We start from the raw sequence: 26,762 nt of genomic DNA, 5'->3' as shown, positions 1-26,762 counted from the left end.
TTTTACCCAAAAGATTGTTTGTTACAGCAGATATAAGCTGATTAGAGTATAAATGCAACCAGTTACAGTTGATAACAAAGGCTTGAGTTGTTAATCAAATTCCTCGTATTACCATTTCACCAGCATGAGAAATACAGGCAAGTATACCAAGTGAAACATCTGACATGACAAGAAGTTGAATGAATATTGGATATACAAAATAGAAGTGAAAAAGGCATAAGAATGGTGAATTGAAAGACAATAAAAGCTTGAACTAAATTTTTACATCATTCTTATGAGAAAATGTTAGGGATTTCATTATACATTCGATTCATTTGAATTATCAATTAGTAATTCTTTTGGCGATGATATCTTACCACCTTTGCTTAATAATTTCGATCTCTAGATAGCATTGAAACTAAAAACTGAATCTTTTTAATTTAATGGTTAATTGAACTAACGAGAACAGAGTCATTGTGGCAAAATCCTTTGAAATAAATTCAATTGATAGCGATATATTTTTTTCTTATTGGGCTGTAATATGTGTAAATGAAAACATGGCCTGATAGAGGACAAGTATGGTTAATATTTGGTATAGACCGGACTCGATTCGGGCATAAATAAGACTGAATTCAAAGAAAAGGTCAGAATATCTAGTCGGATCATAGCTGGTTATGTAACTCACAATGTTCATCATCTGAATACAATGGATTATGATAAGCCTATGACAATCAAACAAAGGCAATGCTATTAAATCTCTGACTCCCAATGAATTATCGGATTAAAGTTAATCGTTTGTAATCAGCCGTATGTTTTGGTGAGAAAATTCATGCACTTAAAGATTCACTAAATAACTACAAGAAAAGTTGTCAATTTCTGAAGGAAAATATTGAAGTAAGACAGTTGGAAACAGATTTTCTAGAAGTTACATTGCCAACAATACACTGTATATCATCAGAATACTTATTACTGATAATACTACGAGATGTTCAGTCCTTTCCGTTTTACATTGATGTCTAAATGTTGGTTGCCTGTTAATGCGACTCGCTAAAAATTATATGATTCAATTTGTTCATTAGTTGAAGATTTATTTGTTTATTTATCTTTCATGTATTTTAGATGCAATAGACTTTATTCGTTTTTATCGTCATTCCATATTTAAGAATCAGTTACATTTTTATTTTTTTCATTTGCTTTTGTATCGAACAAATTTGATCTTTTGTATTTAATCCACAAAAATACTGAAATTTGAATTGTAAGCACAGCTGAAAAAAGATGAAAACAAAAACCAGGATAACTGTGAAGGGTAGCATTAAAGATCTTCGTTAATGACCAATCACTGAATAGAGCAATAATTGCACTAATTACAGAAATCAAGCTTAGCGTGCCACCAATTTCATCGCGCTCAACAATTTTACCCAAAAGAGCGTTTGCCACAGGATCGATTAGTGTGAAGACACAGCCAGTTACAGTAGACAAGAAAAATCCTTCAGTTTTTAAAAAGCTACCTTGGATAATCAGAGCAACGAAATGAGAAACCAAGGCAAAGATTCCAAGTGAAATATCTGACATCCCAAGAAGCTGAATAAATATTCGAGGTCCAAAAAGCTGCATAAAAGCTGGAATCGAATCATTAATTGCACTGTATTTTGAGTATTCATAATTTGACCATCCATATGCACGTTGTGCAAATTGATAAATGTTACTTCTTGTGAATGATGACTCTACACTTCGAGCAATCGAAATGCCAACCAAAAGTAAAAGTACTCCACGCTTCCCTGATTCTCGAGGTTTAGTTAGTGTTTGAAATAACTTGCGAATAGCCGAGAATGAAAATACTTTTGAAACAAACTCTTTAACTGGACTCTTCTTTTCCTCTTCAGACTTGTGTCTCTTGAAAGGTTGTCCATGATTAACATGATCCGGATCCTTAGCTGCTTGTTTCTCATTCAATTTGTAAACTGAAGGTGCTGTTATAATGAAGATGACTACAGCAGATATTTTGAATATCAATGAGACAATAAAGACTCCGAGATAGTTAGAGACTTGGTTCTTGAACCAAGGTTTTTGTGCGAAAATGGCTCCACCAGTATATTGACCAGCAACCAAACCTAATTCATTGCAAATTTAAAGCTTGAATCAAATCAAAATTGTAAATATTCGTGTAAACTCACCAATAAAAGTAGCGACTTCACACATTGAAAGTTTAATGACTCGTTTATCTGGTGGAGTTGTTAAGACAATGTAAGTTTGAATAGCCATGAAACAAATCTTGACAGTACCAAAAATCCATGGAATCAAGTCAGTGATTAAAACTATTTTGGGATCTAAAGGTTAAAATGAACATTTTAATAATGATCAAGCTTTAAACTGGTTTACTAACCCAATGAAAAAAAGATGGCATTTCCAGTGAGAAACATGACTTGAAGTATTGAACTTATGGCAGGTATTATGATTATTAGCTTTAAATGGTTTGGATAATTGTTGATCCATGGGCCAACAAAGAGGGTTGTCACTATTGCTGGTAAACCGCTCAGTATTGATCGATAACTAGAAATGGTTGAAGCTTCTCTAAGAACTGCGATCTTGGCATCTGAATGTTCATCAGCACAATCGGCCAATCTAAAGCCATACTGGTTGAGACAAATTTTGTCTTCAATCATTTGAGTTACAACAGTTAATTGCATCGACGAACCGAAAACGAAAATCAAATAGAAGCACTCCAAATAAGAACCTTTAATTATTTCAATCAACTTATTAATTTTACCCATTTTAAATGTAAACCTTTCAGTTAAAACTTAAAGTCGCAATTATTTATAGTATTGACAATTAGTTACACTGATAGAAAGTATTTATTCAATTGTAGCCTATTAACAATTGGAAACTTATTTATGGAGAAATCGCTATTTATCATCATTTATGTTTATCAGAATTCAATCCAATTCTTAAGGTTATCTAGAATCATTACTATGGAATCTGTTAATGCTCATTAATGCATCTAATAATCCAGCTGCACTGAGAATCTTACAATCAAAATTTTTCATATTAACTTTTTTTGCTTTTCTCTGTCACAAATCCCAGTACAAGAAAATTCAACTCTTGAAGGAAACTAAGTTTCAATGCAAAGATAAATTGGCTTTACTATTGATAGATACTGGGTGCATCGACGACATATGTAAACTTTTGAAAGTCGATTTTTCTGCGATCAAATCAAAGGGCATAATATTTGAAACTACTGATTGTAGTCAAGATCGTTTTGGCTTCTCTGTTTCAAATCTAACGGTTAACCTTTGCTCCTTATGTGTTCATTTATACCAGTGTCTTCAGAGGTTCATAAACTGACCTCCAAATGCCAGTACGAGGCCAAAAAACACAATAGGCTTTCATGATCTTGACCCTGGAACAGTGAAGCTCACTGTTTATTGACTAAAAACTTGTAAGTAGTTTAGAAAGTTACATTTCTTGGAATCTACTGACCAGATGAAGAAAATTTCATTTGACTATGCGATAGCAATAGCTATTGCAATAGATTCAATCTTTTTATGTCGATCAATCAGCGATTAGATTGATTCCCTTTGAATCAATCTATTGAATATGAAATCATTTGAATGAAATTTAATAATTGTCCTCGGATAAATTGAATAAATATTAAGGTCTTTCATTTCGCTACTTTCAATGTAATCAAACATAAATAATGTTTATCGATAATAATTCGTTAAATTCGTATTTTAATTGTAGTTTTTGTGTTAAAAGCCATCAATCAATTGCTGTAATCACATCTGTGATACTGCTTAAGCAATCAAGCATTCAAGATAGAAACATGGCTTATCGTAATGAACCATGACATGTATTACAATGATCAACTTTGTATGGTTTGGACCAATGTGCAACGAAGAGAGTTGTCACTATGGCTGGTAAACCACTCAGTATTGATCGATAACTAGAAATGGTTGAAGCTTCTCTAAGAACTGCGATATTGGCATCTAAATGTTCATCAGTACAAAAGATATAAATTTAATAAATTTTTAATTGCTTTCATAATTGAGATAAAATTAACAAACAAAACAAAAAATCAAAATTGACCTTCTAAAAAGCAGTGATAAGGTTTACACGGAGATTCTATGTTTAATTTCAGGTCCTGCAATCTCAAAATGAGGTTCCATCGATATTTCCAGCTTGTGCATCTGATTGTCTCGTCCAAGTGAAACTTTCATTGGCTTCTGAAGCACTACGCATTTGTTTAACTTTTGTGTAACCAAATGGTGCAGCGAATCCCAATAAACCACCAACAAACAAGAACAGCATAATTATTCCAAAGGCACCCGATCCACTTGTTCCATTCGTTACTTCAAGCGAACTGGATTCTTTGCTTTTCTTTCCATTTGATTTCACTTTCAACTCGTAATTTGAACAATCGCCACCTTCAGTGGTTTTAGTATTTGTACTTTTAACTGTAAATTGAGTTAATGAACAAGAACTTTCTGTTTTACTTTTAGGACAGTAATTAAATGATTTACATCCAGTGTCACCATCTGACCATCCATGACACAACGAGGCACATTGTTCGAAATTTAAATTCATTTCAGTGTAAAGCACATCTGAGACGATTTTGTTGCCCGTTTTTTGGTACTTTTCAGATACTTTGGCTAAGTTAAGTAATAAATGAGAAATTAATCAGATAAAACAGAAACTTGTAATTCATTTTGAAGAATACTCACGAAGATATACACTGCATTCTCCATCATATTCAGTGGCTGCATCTGTATAAAAACCACCAAAACTACATTGAAAGTCACACCATTGGAAGGAGAAACAATCAGGTGAAGCATGACAAGATTCTGCACATGAATCAACACTTTTGGCGACGGCGATTGAAGTCTGTGTTTTGAATTTCCTAAAAGGTACTTCTGAGTAATCATTGAGAACATTCAAAGCGTGAATAGAGCATGATTTGTCTTGTTCAACGTGCGATTCATTAAACGAGTCATCAGTCAATAAGCTGCTGACTCTACAGTCACCATTAGAACAGAATGAGAAAGTATTGCATTTAAGTTGCTCTGAATTATGACATGTTCGATAACAGTCGGCCAAAGTTTTCGCATCTGGTACAATAACTGTAACTCGATCATTGCTTTTTAGTTTTGCATAAACTCTAATGTTGGATTGAAAGGCATCAACTGAAGCAATTTTATGTTCCGTTTTGTCGATAATATCATTAATTTCAATAGACTGCCCTACAAAGAAAAAGTTTAAAAAAGAAATTTTTAGTTATATTTAGAGTATTTAAGTTTATGTGAAATGAAAATAAAATATTTCCACTTGCTGACCACGCAACAGAATCGATAACTAGTACTATTTAATTGAGAAAATAATGATGTGTTTTAGCTAGCGGTTGCACTCCTCAAATTTCATAATCAGATGACTTTTCACGAAATCAGTACTTGTACTGTTGACTTTGTCAAATGGTACTGTAATTGGGATTTTCAACTGTTTAATTAAAAAGTTATAACCATTTAAAAGTGGAAATATTTCAGTATTTTTAGAGGCTGGGAAGTACTTACAAGATTTTCCTACAATATAATTCATACTCAATTTTAAATCTTTGTTAAAAGTATTGTGAATTTGATCAAGTGGCAATTCTTGGCCAATGCGAGCAAAATTATTTAAAGGAAAGTGATAGATGCTGCAAGGTTCTCCGGCTTTTGTATCTTCCTTAAGATCATCAAAATCTTTCAAATATCCACAAGAAGAATCTGATGATTTATAAATTACTACACTGAATTATGCAAAAAGAAATATTAGTTTCCAGTTTAATCAAAATGTGTAGGTTTCGAGATACATACCTGATTTTTTCTTGGTATTTTGATAATTTGTCCAGACATTCATTTTCCGTGTCAGCTTTGATCTTTTGCGACTTTCTTAATGTATCTGCACTGACAGACACCGTTTTAGGATTTAAAACATCTGGAAAAGAAACAAAGTTCAACAATTGTATAAATGTAAAATGTTGGGTGATAATTACATTGGAAATTAGGTTTATCCAAGAATGTCACTTCTACTTCAAGATGTGCGCCATTGAAATTATATTCAACGGTATCGATTCGAAGTGGACTAATTGCCAAATTTAAAATAGCATCATTGATTAAATCTTTTTTTACTTCGTAAGCATGTTTTTCCAAGAGTCCGGTACAAGAGTCGCCTGCAAATGAAAAGGAAAAATATAAGTTACAAATGCTTAAGAGCAATTACCAGGTACATTGTTATTTTATCAACCGTTCCTAGTACATACCTTGACATTCAAATTGGAAGGCAAGGGTTAATGTTTTATTACTAGACAAGTATTTACAATCTTTTAATGTAAATTCATCATGGAGTTCACCTTCTAATCCCTCCTTTTCAAAGTTTATGTAATCTCTTGTAATTTCATCCGTCAAAGTATAAGTTTTTTTCTAGAAAAGGACAAAAATATGCAAAGAAAAATTAATATTTCGCAGATAATAATCATTTAAATAAAAACTTACCGATGAATCCAATTTATAGATGGCAATTGTGGTACTGACAAGTGTAAAGCCAGAAAATATTTCACTGTCATGCTAAAAGCCATTTTGATTGAATATTCCAGCACAAATTGAATAGGAAATAAAAATTAAGTTACACAAGAAAATCATATGTTGAAGTTATGTTCTTATATCTTAGAATAGCCTTATTTTCACTATTTTCACTACATTGCATTTGTTTATCTTATTACTACAGTTTTCCCCAGAGTTTTTTGCTTTTTTGTTACACTGCCATCTAGGTGAACTACAAGGGGAAACCACGAATTTTACAGTTTAAACAATTAAAAAACTTAATGACTTCCCCTATAGGGAGAGGACTCCTCAAAGGGAGCAAAGAGGCTAAGAGGGGATGTCAATTAAAGAGTTTAATTGTTTAAACTGTAAAATTCGTGGTTTCCCCTTGTAGTTCACCTAGATGGCAGTGTAACAAAAAAGCAAAAAACTCTGGGGAAAACTGTAGTGTTTTGTAATTAAATTTGCTATTATACTAATAGTTTAAGGTAATTAAAAATAGTGATAAACTTACCGATTCAACAAAATATTGAGTGATGACAGCTTTGTCGACCTTTTTCCCATTGATTTTAATATCATATCCGATTAATTCCCATGCATCTACTGGAAATCCAGATCGATGTTCCTAGGAATATCACAAAATTTTCAGATCAGTTATTGTCAACATCAAACCTTAGTCCAACTGTTATCCAAGACGATTGCTGAATTTTAATTTTGTGGCAACATTAATCTCTTTCAAATATAACTGCACCAAGAAACTATTCGTGTACATCGATAGCAGCGGTTCATTATTGAGAGCTATACCTAACAGTCTAAGAAATTTTCATGTGCATTAATGTGAAAATGGAATTCAGTTTAATTTAAAGATTAAAACACACTTATTTGCTGAAGAGTTGAAATTTTTTGAAAAATATTTGAAACAATACAATAAAATAAAGTCTAACAAAAGTAGACTCCGAAGTCAGCCGATCGAGTCAGCCAAGCAGTCGACTCGGGCTCCTGCGAGTCGAAGTTGAAATTTTTTTCAGCTGAGTCGGCTGAGTCGACTCTAGCTGGGGTCAACTCAGTCGATTTTTTTGTCGCATTTTCAACAAATAAACACCAACCACATGCTCTCCATGCTGTTTTTATTTTACTTAAATTATTTACAGTGAGGTCTCTCTTAGTCTAACGCTTTCTTTAGTCTCTTAGTCTCTTACTTTTTTAGTTAAAAGCGTTAGACTAAGAGAGACCCTACTGTATTGTAATTCCATCAACCTTTGACACTCAAACTTTATCTTTTTACTAGTGTTGAGTCTTACTCTGAGTCGACTTGAGTCGACTTGAGTCGACTTGAGTCGATTGATTGATGAGTCGATGGAGTCGACTCGAGTCGACTGCCAGTCGATTAAACGTCCAGTCAGTCAGTCGTTGAAAAAACGGCTGACTTCGGAGTCTAAACAAAAGATGCCTTGAAAATGGGGTTGGTACTAAAAGTACACAATTGACACAATTTACACAATATACACAAAAATACACAAAATTGCACAAATTTACACAAAATCACACAACAGTGAAAATTAATATAAAAATTACACACAATGATTTAGATTGGTTAAAATAATTGATTTTCGGTAAGGCATAGGTACTTTTAGCCTCACTTCTCTTCTAATTTACATTTATCTCGAAGAAACTGTACCAATGTGGAAATAGCTTATTCTCACTATTTGTAGAGCAGTCAATTTCATGATTTTCAATATTTCTTAATAGAACTAGTTTTACCCAGATTTTCACTCTAAACTGATTCCCGGAGTATTTTGATCAAAATTGCACGACCATAATGGCCTCTATTATGGGGTAGCTATATTTACTTTTGAATTCAGTCGAATTTCGATTCGATTTCTTTAATTATCAATTAGTTTAATTCAATTTTCTTTCGTGAAATTTCAAGCCAAAAACTCTGAAAATCAGTTTAAAAAAACATTGAGAAAGAAATATTGAAAATCATGAAATTGACTGCTCTACAAATAGTGAGAATAAGCTATTTCCACATTGGTACAGTTTCTTCGAGATAAATGTAAATTAGAAGAGAAGTGAGGCTAAAAGTACCTATGCCTTACCGAAAATCAATTATTTTAACCAATCTAAATCATTGTGTGTAATTTTTATATTAATTTTCACTGTTGTGTGATTTTGTGTAAATTTGTGTAATTTTGTGTATTTTTGTGTATATTGTGTAAATTGTGTCAATTGTGTACTTTTAGTACCAACCTTGAAAATGGTTCTTGTTTACATTGAAGGTTTCATTAACATTCGTATCAGCTGTGCTTTATCTCACTAAATTGACTAATTGATAGCAGATGACACCACTCTCCAATTTGTTAATAATGAAATAAAAGACGGAAAATTAAATCATAAAACTCCCCGAAAATCAATAGATTATCAATAAAATCCATCAATAAAATCCATCAATAAAGCTTCAAAATGTGTCATATTTTTGTTAAACACTTACTAAATTGAGTTTTCCAAGATATTCAAAAGTAAACATATCGTCATCAACGAGCAAAAGACTAGCTAAATTGTAGTAACCATTAGGATTGATTCCAGGTGAATTTTTATCTGTAGGAAACATGCTACAGGATCCACCCTCCTCAAAGAGGTAAGAAACTCCGAGGTTATAATCATAAATAGCTTCAGTTGTTATGCCAAGAAGAGATGATTTTATTCGTAATAATTTGTGCTTTCTTGATGCATGAATCTGGAAATGAAATGAAAATGAGTTTAAAATGTGAAATAATAGTTGACCAAATAAACTAACCTCACTGAATGTTCGAGTAGCAGTTGAACCTTTTATGTACTCGTACATAGTGTAATGTACATAACTAACTTTCAATATAGGGAAATCAGGCCAATTCGGGGCCAGGTAAAATGGGCATCCAATTCCAGGTAAGGGCTGATCAACAGTCAATGAAAATACAGAAACATGAAAATCTTGAAAATTTTACGATTATTGTAAAGGCGCTTATTAAGTAATAAAAAACGACAGAGAAAGTGTAAAAATTCAATTAATATTGATAATGAATATATGACAATAGATGCATACAATGATAAATTGAATTCTTGATTGATTTGATCTCACAAAATATTTTATCACCATATTGTGATGTTTTGTGCCTGATTGTCTTGTGATTGTGATCTTCTCTATTGCAAATTAAAAACAATTAATGTGAATGAAAGCAAAGTAAAATACTTACATGAATTTCATTCGCAAGTTCATCATAATCGTTCTCATTTTGAAGGTAAATTTCAAGATTAAGATTCTCCTTGTTGAGGAGTGAACTTGAAGCTGGATCATAACCACTGAATTCAATTCGACTTGGATATTTTATTCCAAAATCATCATCGAAATGCTCTATTTTTGTAGAAGAAAAGGATGGAAATGGTTGAATTTGGTCAATCATTTAACTTATCAATCAATTCCTACTTACTTTTGTAATAATAAGTGATTTTCAATCTTCCATTTATGTCAGTTGTCGCGCCCTTCATCATGGTTCCTCTTATGTTTTTATCTTCAACTGTTTTCTGTTGTTCAACAGATGAATTTGATTAAACATTCTCATAATGTTGTTGACTTACTTACCCAAACAATTGAGGAATGACTAAGTCGGTATAAAATTGAAGGTCCCATTAAGAGTACCAGATTAGTTACAGGTTTGACGATTCCAGGTAAAGTTTGATCCCAATCATTCTTGTTAAGATTAATGTTCTTGTAATAGAATGATATACAATTTGTACCTTTAGATCATGAAATAAGTAAAAATTGATATTAAGATAACTTGATTTTAATTTCTCACGAATCCAACCATATTTCAGAAAATTGTTTATTTTTCTTTAGTTTTATTAATTCTTAATGTTAAACTCTTACCATGAATAACCAAGCGTACGTCGTTACGAGTATTAGTATCATGATAATAGATTTTGTAGGAATCCTTTTCACCAGAGATCACAATCTTGCCTCTAATGTTTGAACCAGAAGCTGATATTGATTCTTGAATGAAATATTTAGTCCCTGCATTCTGAGACACATAGCATTAAGAGTTAAAATAGTGAAAATTGTTTGGTTGTTCAACTTACGATATCAGTTAGAGTAGCGTTAATGTTAGCGCTCTTACTAGGTATACTTAACGGTAAAACCACCAAATCTGTAGCACTTCCTATGCTCGTTAAAAGTTGAATTAGAAATTCAGTGAGTTTATATTACATTAAATTAATGAATATCTTTTTCTTACCTGTTTTAATTGTTGAAAATAAGATGACTACAATTGATAATATAAATAGCATTTTGTTTCTTTCATTTTGCAGTGAAGATGACATGTTGAGAATTAATAAACAAACACAATCAACTGTAACAATTTCAATTTAATTTTGTTATTGAACGTTTGAAAATGATGCGAATGTAAATTGTAATCGGTTTTTAAATTCATTGAAAATCATTTCACAATAAGAATAAACGCCTAAGATTATTCGTTCGATTACTTGCTATCAAATCATGTTTCAATAAATAACAGCTCAAATAAGATCGTTTATTGCGACTCTAACCTCATATTACAAACATTACATTTTGATTGGAATTGCAAATATTTGATTTGTACTTAAATTGTGCAGGATGTAAAATGATAAGATTAAGGTTGATTTTTTAAGGTTGTTACTAAAAATTGTCAAATTGTAAAACAGATTAGTTCGATTTATAGTTAAACTGATCGCTTTCTATGGCCGTAAGAGTTAGCGAGATGAAATTTATTATTTGTTCAGAAAAATTGTTGGTTCACATCATAGATTAAATATAATACTTTCAACAATTTAACAACAGTTCACTTGATTTTAGCCATAGGTTTTAAAACTTTATAAATGTATTTCGAGAATAGCATTACTTACAATCATTCTTTCTCCAATTTAATTCTTTACTAATTAATAATTTAACTCAATTTAATAACTTTCCATCAGTACATTTGAGTCATGATGAACCCAGTCACCTAATGAAAAATAGAAGCAATTGTGTTCAAATAGAAATCTTCATTTTAAAACAATCTTCAATGATAACATAACATTATGTATTCATTTATGCAGCTTCAAATGCTAGTGAGAGGCCAAATATTAAGAGGCCTTTCACGATCTTGACCATGAAACAGTTAAACTTCAATGTATGATAGATTGACTAGTTTAGAAAGTTATATTTCTTGGAATCTATTGATCAAATGAGGAAAATTTCATGTGCCTATGCGATAGAAATATTTTAGTAGATTGAATCTTTTTCTATGTTGATTTATTTGTCAGCAAATTGATTCCTTCTAGATCATTATATTGAATATGAACTCTCATCAGTCATCAATCTTCATCAGTACAAAAGATATAATTTGATGAATTTTAATAAGAAGATAAAATTAGGCCGAAGCAAGCAAAACAAAAATTGAATACAGTTTACTGCTATTATGAAAAGCAGCGATAAGGTTTACACTGAAATTTACATCTATGGTTAATTTCAGGTCCTGCAATCTCAAAATGAGGTTCCATCGATATTTCCAGCTTGTGCATCTACTTGTCTCGTCCAAGTGAAACTTTGGTTGACTTCTGAAGCATTACGCATTTGTTTTACTTTTTTGTAAACAAATGGTGCAGCGAATCCCAATAAAGCACCGACAAACAAGAAGAGCATAATTATTCCAAAAGCACCTGATCCACTTGTTCCTTTGGTTAAATCAGTCAAACTGGATTCTTTGCTTTTTATTCCATTTGACTCCACCTTCAACTCGTAATTTGAACAAACTCCTCCTTCAGTGGTCTTAGTATTTGAACTTTTAACTGAAAATTGAGTTAATGAACAAGAACTTTCTGTTTTACTTTTAGGGCAATAATTAAATGATTTACATCCAGTGTCACCATCGGACCATCCATGACATAATGATGCACACTGTTCAAAATTTAAATTCATTTCAGTGTAAATCACATCTGAAACGATTTTGTTGCCCGTTTTCTGGTACTTTTCAGATACTTTGGCTAAGCAAATTAATGAATAAATTAATTAGTGAAAAAAACTTGTTACTTATTTTAAAGAATACTTACGAATATATACGCTGCATTCACCATCATATTCAGTAGCTGCATCTGTATAAACACCACCAAAACTACATTGATAATCACACCATTGGAAGGAGAAACAATCAGGTGAAGCATGACAAGATTCTGCACATGAATAAATACTTTTGTGAACTGCTATTGAAGTCTGAGTTTTAAATTTCCTATGAGCTACTTCTGAGTAATCATTAAGAACATTCAAAGCGTGAACAGAGCATGATTTGTCTTGTTCAACCTGCGATTCATTCTGAAAGTCTTCAGTCAATAAGCTGCTGACTCTACAGTCACCATTTTCACAGAATGAGAAAATGTTGCATTGTAATTGCTCTGAATTATGACAGGTTCGATAACAGTCGGCCAAAGTTTTCGCATCTGGTACAATAACTGTAACTTGATCATTGCCTTTTAATTTTGAATAAGCTTTTATTCTGGATTGGAAGCCCACATTCGAGGTATCTTGGTTTTTCGTTTTGTCGATAATATCATTAATTTTAATAGGTTGATCTGCAAAGAAAAAGTTTAAACAAGAAATGTTTTATATTTTTAATAATAATATTCAGAGTGTGTACGGCTGTGTGAAATATTTGCACTGTCTAACCTCCCAATATAATTAAAACTAGTGTTATGTTCCTCAAACTTCACAATCAGATGACTTTCCACGAAGTCAATAATCAAATTTTTTTACATTTTCGAATGCTATTGTACAGTCAAACCTCTCAAAAGTTGCAGTAACGGGCCAATCGTTCGCAGATGGCGCCACCAAAAATCTCTTAAAAAAGGAGGAGACTCGTCTCTTTCTTTGATGTTTCTCTTTCTTTTGTCTCTTTCTATGCAACTTTTGAGAGGTTTGACTGTAATTGGAATTTTTCAACGGTTTCATTCATTCAAGTTATAAGCACTCAAAAGTGGAATTATGTCATTATAGTCAGAGACTGGGAAGTTGAACTGTTCCGAGCCTTATTTTTCTCGTTTAAATCCCAAATGGAGCAATCTAAGCTAAATCTCAACCTGAGGGCTCATTATGAGCGCTCAATCTGAAAGCTCAACCTGAGAGCTCAATATGAGAGCTCATTGAGAGCGCTCACATTGAGATCTCATTTTAAGTACTCATTTTAAGTAAAAGTAAATCTCAGCCAGAATACCTCACTAATCCATCCGAATAACCCTTAACGCTCCACAACGAGGACTCAAAGGTCTTTAAAAAGGAACTTTTGTTTTACTTTAAGCCAGTTGGCAATCCTTCTATTGTAGAAACAAGTTTTTCTTACTCTTTTCATTTGAATAAAATTTACTTTCGAAAACGAACTCTACAATCTTGGCGCAGTCGACAGGATGGCCAACAAGTTTCGTTTCTATTTTGAGAAAAGTGAAAATCAATCTATTCATCTTACAAAGTATAAATTGTTTGATGAAAATGAATGGACAATCGTCGATAATCAGTATCGCGATACCAGCTCACATAGTGTTTTACTTTCGAAGCCCTCCGTAGGGTCGGCTCTCGAAAATTTTACTCGTCATCGCACCCTTGTCGTGCAATTATCAGCAGAGGAGTCTACTCCTTATTTAAAAAATGACTTTGGTTGTGTCCTTTCCGATGAAAGTGAAATTGAAGCAATGAGTGCTACTTCAGTGCCACCATCTAATGGGTCACAAGATTCAGTTGTTTTACAAGCTGTGAGTGAAATGATTAAAGCTCAACAAGAGATGTTTGCGAATACTCTTAAGTGTTTTCAAGAGTCACTTCGACCTCTAGCAAACCAAAAGATTCATCGTATGGAGATCTCAAAGTTTGATGGGAAAACCGAAGACGCTAAAACATGGATGTGCACTTACGAGAAGATGTGTGAACATAACAACTGGCGTGAAGATAAAGCTAAAATCAACGGTCTCAAGTCTAATCTTGAAGGCAACGCTCTAAAGTGGTTCAACAGTATGATCAGAGACAACGTCAGTGAAGATTGGGAATTATGGAAAAGTTCATTTCTCCGTTCCTTCGGTCATAACCGTGTTAGTTGTGCTAGTTTGGCATTAAAATGGGAATATAGAAGTGGTGATATATTCGACTACTATTATGACAAGCAACGTCTTATTCAATTGGCCTTTCCTGAGATAGACGATTTCAACTTTGTTACATTGGTACTTCTAGGATTACCTGATACCATTCAAAATCAACTATCCACTCGTCAACTTACAACTAAACAAGAACTGAGAGATGCCTTGGAAACCATTAAACCACCAACTCAGAGTAAGTCTCATTCAACTATTAGCAAGAATACTTTCAGTCAGAATAGTAAAACCCAAGTCAAGCTTCCCAATCAAAGCCATAAGTATAATAAATCTTCAGATGGATTCATCGCATTAGATGAGAACATGGAGAAAGTTAACAACGAGCTGAGCACTCCAAATGAGAGCTCAAATCGAGATCTCATAATTAGATCCCAAAATGAGAACTCAAACAGAGATCTCAATTTCAGTACTCAAAATGAGCGCTCAGATCGAGAGCTCATACCCAAACCAGCATATTCCCTATTCAACGCACTATCAAGTGATTTAGAGCCAAAAACCTCCATAGAGATACAAGGAAAATCTTATGCATGTGTGTTAGATTCAGGATCAGATAAAAGCTTTATTAGATCTAATATTGTTCGTGAGAATAAGTGGACAGTTTTAGAAAAACAGCAGCTCATCAAGCAAATGAATGGAGATACTTTCACAGTAGATAAAGTCTGTAAGCTTGAAGTTAAATTTAAAGGAAAGTTAGCAAAGCTAGAACTTTTGCTACTTGACTCACTTCCATTTCCAATTATCTTAGGTTACTCAGACCTGAAGCTTCTAGGTGTTAGTCTTTGCCAGAAACCAATAAGTGATGCCTTATTAAGTTCTGAAAATGAGCGATCAAATCGAGTGCTCAATTTGAGTTCTCAAAGTGAGACCTCAGAACGAGCACTCAGAATGAGCACTCAAGATGAGATCTCAAAAAGAGAACTATTAGAAATCGTATTGACCAAAGAAGAAATCAAACGTGCTTTTCCTAGGCTTTGTGCTTTGACCTTACCTGATTCGAACAATTTTGTTGACTTCAAACTAAAAGATGATCACTCCATTGTTCGGCGTAAGCCATACCCAATGTCTCCTCATAAACTATCATTTGCAAGACAGAAAATAAAAGAATTGCTAGAAAAGAAAATCATTACTCATTCAAATTCTAATTTTGCTTCACCAGTAACTTTAGCCCCTAAAGAAAATGGAGATCTCAGATTTTGTATTGATTACCGAGAGGTTAACAAACAAACTGAGTTAGACCCTTTCCCTTTTCCAATTATTGATGATATAATTAGTTTGTTCGGAGGCTGTCAGTTCTTTTCAAAAATCGATCTTAAAGATGGATTTTGGCAACTGCCTTTATCTCCTCAAACTAGAAAGTTTACAGCATTTGTCACTCCTTTTGGACACTATGAGTGGACTCGCCTTCCGTTTGGTTGGAAAAATAGTCCATCTCTATTCCAAAGACATATGAACAAATTATTATCAGAACTATTGGAAACTGGAAAAGTATGTGTATATATAGATGACATATGCATAGGAGCTAGATCGGAAGAAGAATGTAAAGCTCTTACACTCTCAGTGTTATCGAAATTGAATGAAGCAAAAATGGTGATTAATCTTGAAAAGTCTGAATTTAACAAACCCTCTGTGAAATTTCTTGGTAGAATAATAGATGGTAATTCCAAGACTACAAAAGCTGAATCTATTGAAAAAGTCCGTAACATGAAACCACCTCATGATTTACACTCCCTTCGACAGTTTACAGGTTTAACAGGACATTTCCGTAGTTTCATTAAAGATTATGCATCCATTGCTAGACCCTTAGACAGACTGAAAAGAAAAGATGCACCTTTTGTTTGGAGTAATGAATGCCAAGAATCTTTTGACAAATTAAAAATTTTGATAACTTCAAATCCAGTACTCAATCTACCTGACTCTGAACTTCCATTCGAGTTATGTACTGATGCGAGTGGGTTTGGTTCTGGCTCAGTGCTGTATCAAAGAGATATTAAGAAACCGAAAAATCAACAGCTGCGAGTGATAGGTTTCCAATCATATACATTTTCAAAACAAGAAGTTAACTATTCAATAACTGAGAAAGAAGCGCTTGCTGTGATCAAAGCCATAAAATATTTTAGGTCATTTTTAGAAGGTCGTCCTTTTGTTGTTCATACTGACCATGCAGCTCTTGCTTATCTCATGGACTTGAAGGAACCAAAAGGAAGATTGGCACGATGGCAATTATTTTTAATGTCTTATGAGATTAAAATTGACCATCGACCAGGCAGACTACACTCTGATGCCGATGCATTATCACGACTTTGTCTAGATCAGCCAGCTCATGTGTTTCTTTCCACCTACTTATCATCAATTCGGACAAGATCTCAAAATGAGAGCTCAAATAGAGATCTCATAAATAGATCTCAAAATGAGAGCTCAGATGAAGATCTCATAAATAGATCTCAAAATGAGAGCTCAAATAGAGATCTCAAAAATAGTTCTCAAAATGAGTGCTCAGGTATTAAAAAGATTGAAGGCTCAGAAAGATCCCAAATTTTACAAATTCTGAGGGCATATCATGATGATAGACTATCTGGAGGTCATGGAGGATATTGGCGAACATATCACAAGATAAAAATGCGTTTTCATTGGCCAGGTATGAAACGAGATATTGTTGAATACATAAAAACTTGCCACCTTTGCCAAATGAAAAAACCCAAACCCAAATTTGACCCTCCATTCCTACCTAACCATTCAAAAATTCCCTTCCATACTATCCACATTGACTTTGGAGAGCTTGAGAAGAAGTCAGAACTTAACAAAAGTACCAAATCATTCTTGCTTTTAGTTGATGAGGCGACTCGTATCGTGGTTGGTAAGGCTATGAAAGAGTCTTCCCTCGCTGTAATTAATTTTCTGAATTCATTTAGCAGAATCGACCAAGTTAAAGTTATTGTCTCAGACAATGGAACGGCATTTACTTCAAAAGAGATGAAGAACTGGGCTCAACTGAGAAATATTTCTCTTAGAAATAGTGCACCATATCATCCGGCCGCAAATGGACTTGTTGAAAGAAAAATGCGTGACATTAAAACTTTTATTGGTATCTACAAAGACAGTGGAGTCGATTGGAAGACGCTATTGGCATCTGCTACTGCTTATTCTAACCGAAGTTATCATTCAGTAATTGGCTGCACACCTTGGTATAAACTGTATGGCAAAAGCCCATTGTTGCCTGCTGATGAAAATTTTGGATTAAGACTTGAAGATATCGCACCGGAGAAACCAAAGAATGAAGATGAAATGGTAAAGATTAGGCAGCATAACGACAAGAGAAAACAAGGAAAGTTTGAAATCTCAGAAGGAGATAAGATTCTCGTTAAATACGGAATTAATGGAAAGAAGCGAAATATGAAAGGACCTTTTTTGGTTACGAAAATTAAAAAGTATGGAGATAATCCTAAAACGCTGACCTATGTAGACAACAATGGAAAGGAACAAATTGCTCATATATCGAACATCTCACTGTATCACGAACGGAGTCGTGACTTGGATGAGTAGGGGGAGATGAACTGTTCCGAGCCTTATTTTTCTCGTTTAAATCCCAAATGGAGCAATCTAAGCTAAATCTCAACCTGAGGGCTCATTATGAGCGCTCAATCTGAAAGCTCAACCTGAGAGCTCAATATGAGAGCTCATTGAGAGCGCTCACATTGAGATCTCATTTTAAGTACTCATTTTAAGTAAAAGTAAATCTCAGCCAGAATACCTCACTAATCCATCCGAATAACCCTTAACGCTCCACAACGAGGACTCAAAGGTCTTTAAAAAGGAACTTTTGTTTTACTTTAAGCCAGTTGGCAATCCTTCTATTGTAGAAACAAGTTTTTCTTACTCTTTTCATTTGAATAAAATTTACTTTCGAAAACGAACTCTACAATCTACTTACAAGAATTTCCTACATAATAAGATATACTCCATCCTAAATGTTCCATCAAAGTATTGTGAAGCTGATCAAGTGGTATCTCTTGGTCAATGCGACGTAAATTATTTAAAGGAAAGTGATAGACGCTGCATGTTTGTCCAATTTCTGAGTCTTCCACGAGATCTTCAACATATCTCAAGTATCCACAGGAAGAATCTGATGGTCTATAAATTACTAGACTGAATGAGAAAAGAAAAACAGAATTTTTAGTTTTCAATTTAATCGAAATGGCCAGGTTCCGTTTTATACTTGATATCATCCAGGATTTTTGCTAATTTGTCCAGACATTCATATTCAGTGTTTGCTTCCACCTTTTGCATCTTTTTAAATGTACCGGCACTAACAGACATATTTTTAGAATCAAAAACATCTGAAAAAAAAGGTTTAACAATTGAATTAAGTTGTATGGATGTAAAATGTAAAATAATGATTACATTGCCAATTAGGTAAATCCAGGAATGTCACTTCTATTTCAAGTTGTTCGTCATTGAAATTATATTGAACGTTATCGATTCGAAGTGGACTAATTGTTGCTGAACGTAAAATAACATAATTGACTAACTCTCGTTTCAAGTCGTAAGCATGTTTTTCCAAGAGTCCGGTACAAGAGTCACCTGCAAATGAAAAGGAAAAATATCAGTTACAAATGCTTAAGAGAAATTAAATTGTTGTCTATCAACCGTTCCTAATACATACCTTGACATTCAAATTGGAAGGCAAGGGTTAATGTTTTATTACTAGACAAGTATTTACAGTCTTTTAATGTAAATTCATCATGAAGTTCACCTTCTAATCCAGCCTTTTCAAAGTTGATGTAATCTCTTGTAATTTCATCCGTCAAAGAATAAGTTTTTTTCTAGCAAAAAAACAAAATTATGTAAAGAAACATTAATCCCATCTGAATCATAATCATTTAAATGAATACTTACCGATGACTGCAATTTATAGATGTAAATTTTGGTACTGACAAGTGTATAGCCAGAAAATGTTTCACTGTCCTCCTAAAAGCCATTTCGATTGAATATTCCAGCACAAATTGAATAGGAAATAAAAAAATATGTTACACTAGAAAATCATATGTTTCTGTTATGTTATCTTAGAATAGCCTAATTTTCACTATTTTCACTGCATTTACATTTGTTTTAATTTATGTGCAATTATTAGACACCGAAGTCAGTCGATACTTGCATCGACTGAATCAAACTATGAGAAACTTACCGATGCAGCGAAATATTGAGTGATGACAGCTTTGTCGACCTTCTTCCCATTGATATTAACATTGAATCTCGTTGATTCCCATGCATGTACGGGATATCCAGATCGGTGTTCCTGGGAATATTTCAAAGAAGTATTTCAGAACAGTTATTGTTGACTTTACATTTAACCTTACAGTCCAAGTATTATCCAATACGATTGTTACAATAACATTCGTGGTAACAGTAATCTCTTTCAAATGTAAATGTACCAAGAAAACTATTTGATGGCAACGATTTATTATTAACAGCTATATCTAACATTCCTAATGCATAAACTGAAATTTTATCTGCATTAATGTTAAAAATTTCACGACGGAATTCAAAGCTTTCAAAATTTAAGTGTAAGACTAAAACATACTTGTTAGCTAAGCGTACAAACAGAAGCGTAAAAAAGATTGAGAGAGAGAATTGAAATGAACCTGGAGAGTGATTATTGTGAATGAAACGAAAAAATTTCCTTGTGACTAGCCAACTGAATTCAAAGCTGTTCATGTTTTTGATATTGGAATTGATAAATAAAATTAAAATTCCAATCAATATACAATTTTTTAGCTGATGAATCAGTGCATATTTCCTTTTTCATATTGAAGGTTTCATTAATATTATATTCGTATCAGCTGTGCTTTATCTTACTAAATTGACTAATTGATAGTAGATGACACCACTCTCCAATTGATTAGTAATGAAAAAAAGACGAAAAATAAATCCTTAAACTCCTCTAAAGCAAAATAGATTATCAATAAAATCCATCAATAAAGCTACAAATGTGTCATATTTTTGTTAGAAATAATTAAATTATTTTCTTACTAAATTGAGTTTTCCAAGATAAAGAAAGCGATCAAGAATATCATCAATGATTAAAAGACTACTTAAATAGAAGCCACCAAAAGAGTTGATTCCAGGTGAATTTTTTCCTGTAGATAACATGTAGCAGGATCCACCATCTTGAAAGAGGTAAGAAACTCCGAGGTTATAATCATAAATAGCTTCAGTTGTTATGCCAAGAAGAGTTGATTTTATTCGCAATAAGTTGTGCGCTTGTGATGCATGAATCTGTAAATTAAATTGCGATGAGTTTAAAATATGAAATACTTGACCAAACAAACTAACCTCACTGAATGTTCGAGAAGTAGTTGAACCTTTAATGTACTCGTACATAGTATAATGTACATAATCGGATTCCAATTTAGGGATTGAAGGCCCAGCTGTGGACAAGAAATGTGGGCATCCAATGCCAGGTAAAGGCTAATCAACAGTCAATGAAAATGTATTATATAAACGAGAAAATCTTGAAAATCTTAAAGTGTATTGTAACGGTATTGTAAAGGTGATTATAAGATAATGCAAAACAACGCAAAGCAAAGAAAAAAATTCAATTCTCATTGAGCGATATTCAATTCTTGAACGCTTTGAACTTGATCTCACAAAATATTTTATCGAAAAATTCTGATATTTTTACCTGATTGCATTTGATTGTGACGATTGTGAAATTTAAAATTATCTGAATAATAGAAACAAAGTGAAATACTTACATGAACTTCATTAGCAAGTTGATCATAATCGTTCTCATTTTGAAGGTAAATATCAAGAATAAGATTCTCGTCGTAAATCGGTGAACTTGAATAAGGATCATAACCACTGAATTCAATTCGACTTGGATGTTTAATTCCATAATCGTCATCAAAATGCTCTAGTTTTTGCAAATAAAAAGGATGAGAGTAGTTGAACTTGGTTCATCTTATCAATTAGTTTTCTACTCACTTTTGTAATAATAAGTGATATTCAATCTTCCATTTATTTCCGTTTTCGCCCCCTTCATCATGGTTCCTCTTATGCTTTTATCTGCAACTGATGTCTGTTGTCCAACAAATGAATTTGATTAAACATTCTCATAATGTTGTTGAAACACTTACCCAAACAATTAAGGAATGATCAAGTCGATATAAAATTGAAGGTCCCATTAAAAGTACTAGATTAGTTACTGGTCTTTTGATTCCAGGTAAAGTTTGATCCCAATTATTCTCGAAAGTAAATGGTATACAATTTGTACCTTTAGATAATGAATAAGGGCGAATTAATATTATGAAGATAATCCCATAGAATATAATGAGTGAATATAATCTTATTTTTTAAAAAAGTGCAATCAGAAACAATTCTTTCATGAATCGAAACATATCATCAAAAGTTACAATTTTTAATTTCAACAATTCTTATCGTTAAACTCTTACCATGGATAACCAAACGTTCCTTCTTGAAGCTAGAATCAGTATCATAATAGATGTTGAAGGAGTCCTTTTCACTTGAGATGACAATTTTCCCTTTGATGGGTGAACGCGAAGCTGATATCGATTCTTGAATGAAATATTTAGTGCCGGCATTCTGCGACGCAAAGTATTAAGAGTTAAAATAGTGAAAATTGTTTGGTTGTTCAACTTACGATATCAGTTAGAGTAGCGTTAATGTTAGCGCTCTTACTAGGTATACTTAACGGTAAAACCACCAAATCTGTAGCACTTCCTATGTTATTTAGAAGTTGAATTAGAAATAAATTGAGGTAACATTTTCAGTCAACTTATGAATATCGATCTCTTACCTGTTTCAATTGTTGAAATTAAAATGACTACAACTGTAAATACAAACAGCATTTTGTTTCTTTCATTTTGCAGTGAAGATGACATTTTGGACTTGATTAACAATAGCAATAAACTGTAACAAATTCAATTTACTTATGATATTGTTCGTTTCAAAATGATGCGAATTTAAATTGTAATCGTCTTTTAAATTGATTGAAATCATTTCAAAATAACGATAAACGCCTGAGATTATTTGTTAGATTACTTTTTTATCAAATTATATTTACACAACAAATATTATAATTACTCAGACTGTTTATTGTGAAGCTGCCCTCATATTTACTGATATTACAAACATTACAATTTGATCCAATTTACAAGTTTTTAATTTTTGTACTTGAATTGTGCAGGATGTAAAGTGATAAGATACGTTTTTTAAGGTTGTTACTAAAAATACACAATTGTCACATTTATGCAAATTGATGCAAATCAACAAAAACACGTGAAAGTTAATTTTTTTGGACTCTGTTAGTTTATGAGTAAATAAAAACTGAGTCCATTTGTGTGATTTAAAAATTTCTCTCATCAATAATTTTCGATGAAATCGAGTTCAAAGTTGAAACGCCGATCGTTTTTTCACAAATATGGAAGTAGAATTTTTCATGAAACTCATTTTTCTGATGTAACTTTTGATAATCAACCAGAAATGTACTCTCCTTGATAAATTGAACTTTTCTTTTTCTTTAAAACAGATTAGTACGATTTTTAGTTAGAGATATAACAGTAGTGTAGAAATGAAATTAGAGATGCAATACTTTATTGAAAGAGAAACATTTTTTTCAGATTAAGTAACTTATGTTACTAATAGTTTCGACAGAATTGATTTCGATGAAACTTATATTATCACATGAAGTCCCATGGGTCCCAGGTGACTTGCAACAACCACATACCAAGGAAATTCAGTCAACAAGCGTTCTGATCTTTCCAATACAAATTAATCAATCGTCTGACCACAGTCTACTGTAATTAAAATGTACGAAAAAGATTCAATCACTTTGAATCATAAAAAGGCCAAAAAAGGCAAAAGTTTGAAAATTAAACAAGGAGTTAGCGAAAAATTACATTGAAAATAATGTTAAATTTCAAAAAATGAAAAGTTTGTCAAAGATTACTTTCTTCGATTTTTTTCATGAGATAGAATGTGAATAGCAAAAGTAGCTACTTGGGGTATATTATGAGTATTCAATCAACTAAAATTCACAAAAATAAATTCTTTAAGTAATCTGGTTGCTGAATAATCAGCAAAACAATTTTTGTCTAAATTTTTATTTCCACTACCTTAGTCGAGTTGTATTAATTTGAATATTTGTATAATAACGTGTTTGAACTTCGCCTCTGAAACTTGAAAACATAGTTACAGGAATCCTGAGTTAGGATTATATCAAAAACCTCTAAAATTTCAAGCTTTTGAATTGTTTAATCTCTAGATTTTATGAGATTACGCTCTTGATAAATCATTCAATAAAATTTGAACAAGGTTATTCTTTATCATTCGATCAACTGTTAATGGAGCTGAAATCGACTTGCCTGACCCTTGACAACACTGCGTAGTTGAAAGTTTATGGCACTTACATCATGAATTAATGCATTGGTTGTACATTGATTGATTGCATGCGATATTCATTACTAAACTCAATTTATTTGTTTGAAACATCTACATCTTTATTTATCTCATTAGATTTTGCTTCGATTGAATGTGATCTTTTGTATTTAATCCACAAGAAAACTGAAATTGGAACTATTGGCACAGCCGCAAACAAATGAAAACAAAAACCCGGATCACTATGAAGTGTAGCATTGAAGACCTTCGTTAAGGACCAATCACTGAATAAAGCAATTGTTGCACTGATCACGGATATCAAACTAAAAGTGCCTCCAATCTCATCGCGCTCAACAATTTTACCCAAAAGAGAGTTTGTTACAGCATCGATTAGCGTATAAGTACAACCAGTTACAGTTGATATGAAAAAGGCTTCAGTTGTTAACCAAATTCCTCGTATTATCATCTCACCAGCATGAGAAACACAGGCAAGTATACCAAGTGAAATATCTGACATGCCAAGGAGCTGAATGCTTATTCGGGGTCCAATCAATTGCATGAGCGCTGGAATGGAATCATTAATTGCACTGTATTTTGAGTATTCATAATTTGACCATCCATATGCACGTTGAGCAAATTGATAAAGGTTGCTTCTTATGAATGAATGCTCTACACTTCGCGCAACTGCAATACCGACCAAAAGTAAAAGTACTCCACGCTTCCCCGACTCTCGAGGTTTAGTCAACGTTTGAAATAACTTGCAAATAGCCGAGAATGAAAATACTTTTGAAACAAACTCTTTAACTGGACTCTTCTTTTCCTCTTCAGACTTGTGTTTCTTGAAAGGTAGTCCATGATTAACATGATTCGGATCCTTAGCTGCTTGTTTCTCATTCAATTTGTAAACTGAAGGAGCAGTTATAATGAATATAATCACAGCAGATATTTTGAATATCAATGAGACAATAAAGACTCCGAGATAGTTGGAGACTTGGTTCTTAAACCAAGGTTTTTGTGCGAAAATGGCTCCACCAGTATATTGACCAGCTATAGCACCTAATTGTGTTGCAAATAAGTCAGAGTGAAAAAAGCATTAAAATGGTGAATTGACGGAAGATCAAAACTTATCAAGTCTATCAATGCTTAAACTAAATGCATCATTTTTATGAAAAAATGAACAATTCTGATGGATTTTATGCATCGGCCCATTTGATCTTGACTTGCATCTTTACCAGGTAAATTGACTTTATTGACTTACCAATAAAAGCAGCAACATCACACATTGAAAACTTGAGGATCCGTTTATCAGGTGGAGTTGTTAAAACGATATAAGTTGAAAGAGCCATAAAGCAACCTTTAATAGTTCCAAAAATCCATGGAATCAAGTCAACAATCAAAACTGCTTTTGGATCTAAAGGTTCAAATCAATATATTAAGAATAACCAAGTTTACAAATGATTTATTTACCCAATGAAAAAAAGATGGCATTTCCAGTGAGAAACATGACTTGCAGTATTGAACTTATGGCAGGCATTACAATGATTAACTTTAAATGGTTTGGATAATTGTTGATCCATGGTCCAACGAAAAGAGTTGTCACTATGGCTGGTAAACCGCTCAGTATTGATCGATAACTAGAAATGGTTGAAGCTTCTCTAAGAACTGCGATCTTGGCATCTGAATGTTCATCAGCACAATCGGCCAATCTAAAGCCATATTGGTTGAGACAAATTTTGTCTTCAATCATTTGAGTTACAACAGTTGATTGGATTGTTAAACCAAAGACGAAAACTAAGTTAAAAAACTCCAAATGAGAATCTTTAGCAATTGCAAACAACTCTTTCATTTTACCCATTTTCAATATTTCACTTGAAACTACAATAAAAACTCGAAGTTTTAGGTAATTTTGACAGTAACTTAACCGAATGGATAATATTCACTCTTTAATAATTGACAATAAATCTTTATGGATAAACCCTAATTGCCATCTTTTGATCAGATTCAAATCAAATCAAGAAGATTATTGATAAATAAATCTTTGTATGTTCACTAATACTTTTGATTTCATTTTGTTTGTACAACTTTATGCCACAACTAACCCATCTTCACTATCACTCAAATCTTACCAATAGCAAAGCTAAAGAATCAATAATTCTCGTAATTAATTTCTCAGGAGTGATTCCGCTCATCATGCAGATCGCTAATAAGTACAATAACTTTCAACTCGGCTGCGAAACTAAATTTCAAGATAAATTGGCTCTAAATAATCCACAATTACTTGTAAAGGATAAAGAGAGGTTGAAAAACAAGGTTAAAATGAATAATCAGTCAGATGCGTGTTGAGCTAAAATTGTTAATCCGTTCTATTAATATGTAACTGTTTAATGCTTTTAATACTCAATTACCCAATGGACCCAGACAGAAGCGCCAGAAACACGAGTGAACAAGGAAAAGGTCAGATTTTTCTTTTAATAAAATTTACGCTCGTTTCACACAATGTACATAGGCACTCGGTTATTGAAAACTTACAAGAAACAAACGCTCGCTAAATACCTTGATTAATGAAAATGGGTGTGTATCATGGAAAACTGTGCTTAAGGTTGAGCGTTCGGTGACAATCGCGACCTAAAGTCAAACGTTTTT

At 32.8% G+C, this 26,762-nt stretch overlaps 3 protein-coding genes across 5 annotated transcripts; all 3 read right to left on the bottom strand.

Annotated features, from left to right (window-relative positions):
• Positions 1 to 1,097: 1,097 nt before the first annotated feature.
• LOC107365729 (uncharacterized) lies at positions 1,098 to 26,396 on the bottom strand. Of its 3 annotated transcripts, none has more exons than XM_015933284.3 (3): positions 2,363 to 2,813; positions 2,154 to 2,306; positions 1,098 to 2,090 (listed from the first exon to the last, which is right to left on the bottom strand). In XM_015933284.3, the coding sequence occupies exons 1-3, from the start codon at positions 2,748 to 2,750 to the stop codon at positions 1,138 to 1,140; spliced, it is 1,494 nt and encodes a 497-aa protein (XP_015788770.1). In that variant the 5' UTR covers positions 2,751 to 2,813; the 3' UTR covers positions 1,098 to 1,137. The 3 variants fall into 3 exon arrangements, with proteins under 3 accessions (XP_015788770.1, XP_089125158.1, XP_015789087.1); XM_089269032.1 differs by lacking the exons at positions 2,154 to 2,306; positions 2,363 to 2,813 and adding exons at positions 25,378 to 25,530; positions 25,587 to 26,092 and having other exon boundaries at positions 1,103 to 2,090; XM_015933601.3 differs by lacking the exons at positions 1,098 to 2,090; positions 2,154 to 2,306; positions 2,363 to 2,813 and adding exons at positions 24,199 to 25,175; positions 25,378 to 25,530; positions 25,587 to 26,396.
• Positions 3,617 to 10,901, bottom strand: LOC107365947 (uncharacterized). The gene is made up of 16 exons (XM_025161579.2): positions 10,817 to 10,901; positions 10,662 to 10,741; positions 10,453 to 10,603; positions 10,168 to 10,322; positions 10,016 to 10,109; positions 9,782 to 9,939; positions 9,346 to 9,480; positions 9,040 to 9,285; positions 7,063 to 7,173; positions 6,501 to 6,572; positions 6,269 to 6,428; positions 6,002 to 6,178; positions 5,823 to 5,943; positions 5,541 to 5,755; positions 4,698 to 5,213; positions 3,617 to 4,625 (listed from the first exon to the last, which is right to left on the bottom strand). The coding sequence occupies exons 1-16, from the start codon at positions 10,899 to 10,901 to the stop codon at positions 4,126 to 4,128; spliced, it is 2,976 nt and encodes a 991-aa protein (XP_025017347.1). The 3' UTR covers positions 3,617 to 4,125.
• On the bottom strand, positions 11,936 to 22,695 carry LOC107366012 (uncharacterized). Its single transcript, XM_015933590.3, has 16 exons — positions 22,540 to 22,695; positions 22,384 to 22,463; positions 22,175 to 22,325; positions 21,860 to 21,996; positions 21,708 to 21,801; positions 21,479 to 21,636; positions 21,057 to 21,191; positions 20,754 to 20,999; positions 19,909 to 20,019; positions 19,620 to 19,691; positions 19,387 to 19,546; positions 19,125 to 19,304; positions 18,940 to 19,060; positions 18,655 to 18,869; positions 12,648 to 13,163; positions 11,936 to 12,581 (listed from the first exon to the last, which is right to left on the bottom strand). The coding sequence occupies exons 1-16, from the start codon at positions 22,622 to 22,624 to the stop codon at positions 12,082 to 12,084; spliced, it is 2,961 nt and encodes a 986-aa protein (XP_015789076.1). The 5' UTR covers positions 22,625 to 22,695; the 3' UTR covers positions 11,936 to 12,081.
• Positions 26,397 to 26,762: the final 366 nt, after the last annotated feature.

The sequence above is a fragment of the Tetranychus urticae genome, chromosome 3, assembly GCF_039701765.1.
Source record: "Tetranychus urticae isolate SD_2017Ah chromosome 3, NJAU_TeUrti_SD_1.0, whole genome shotgun sequence".
Taxonomy (NCBI): domain Eukaryota; kingdom Metazoa; phylum Arthropoda; class Arachnida; order Trombidiformes; family Tetranychidae; genus Tetranychus; species Tetranychus urticae.
Note: the sequence above shows the minus strand (reverse complement) of the source record. Positions and strands in the feature narration are given on the sequence as shown.

Coding starts and splice junctions, on each gene's coding strand:
- LOC107365947 (XM_025161579.2), bottom strand. CDS start 10,901: ATGTCATCTTCACTGCAAAATGAAAGAAACAAAATGCTATTTATATTA. Junction 10,604..10,661: donor ACGCTACTCTAACTGATATC/GTAAGTTGAACA, acceptor TATGTGTCTCAG/AATGCAGGGACTAAATATTT. Junction 5,756..5,822: donor AAATACCAAGAAAAAATCAG/GTATGTATCTCG, acceptor TGCATAATTCAG/TGTAGTAATTTATAAATCAT.
- LOC107366012 (XM_015933590.3), bottom strand. CDS start 22,624: ATGTCATCTTCACTGCAAAATGAAAGAAACAAAATGCTGTTTGTATTT. Junction 19,305..19,386: donor CTTCCAATTTGAATGTCAAG/GTATGTATTAGG, acceptor TTTCATTTGCAG/GTGACTCTTGTACCGGACTC. Junction 12,582..12,647: donor TGAATGCAGCGTATATATTC/GTAAGTATTCTT, acceptor TAATTTGCTTAG/CCAAAGTATCTGAAAAGTAC.
- LOC107365729 (XM_015933601.3), bottom strand. CDS start 25,974: ATGGGTAAAATGAAAGAGTTGTTTGCAATTGCTAAAGATTCTCATTTG. Junction 25,531..25,586: donor TGCCATCTTTTTTTCATTGG/GTAAATAAATCA, acceptor TTGAACCTTTAG/ATCCAAAAGCAGTTTTGATT. Junction 25,176..25,377: donor TGATGTTGCTGCTTTTATTG/GTAAGTCAATAA, acceptor CAACACAATTAG/GTGCTATAGCTGGTCAATAT.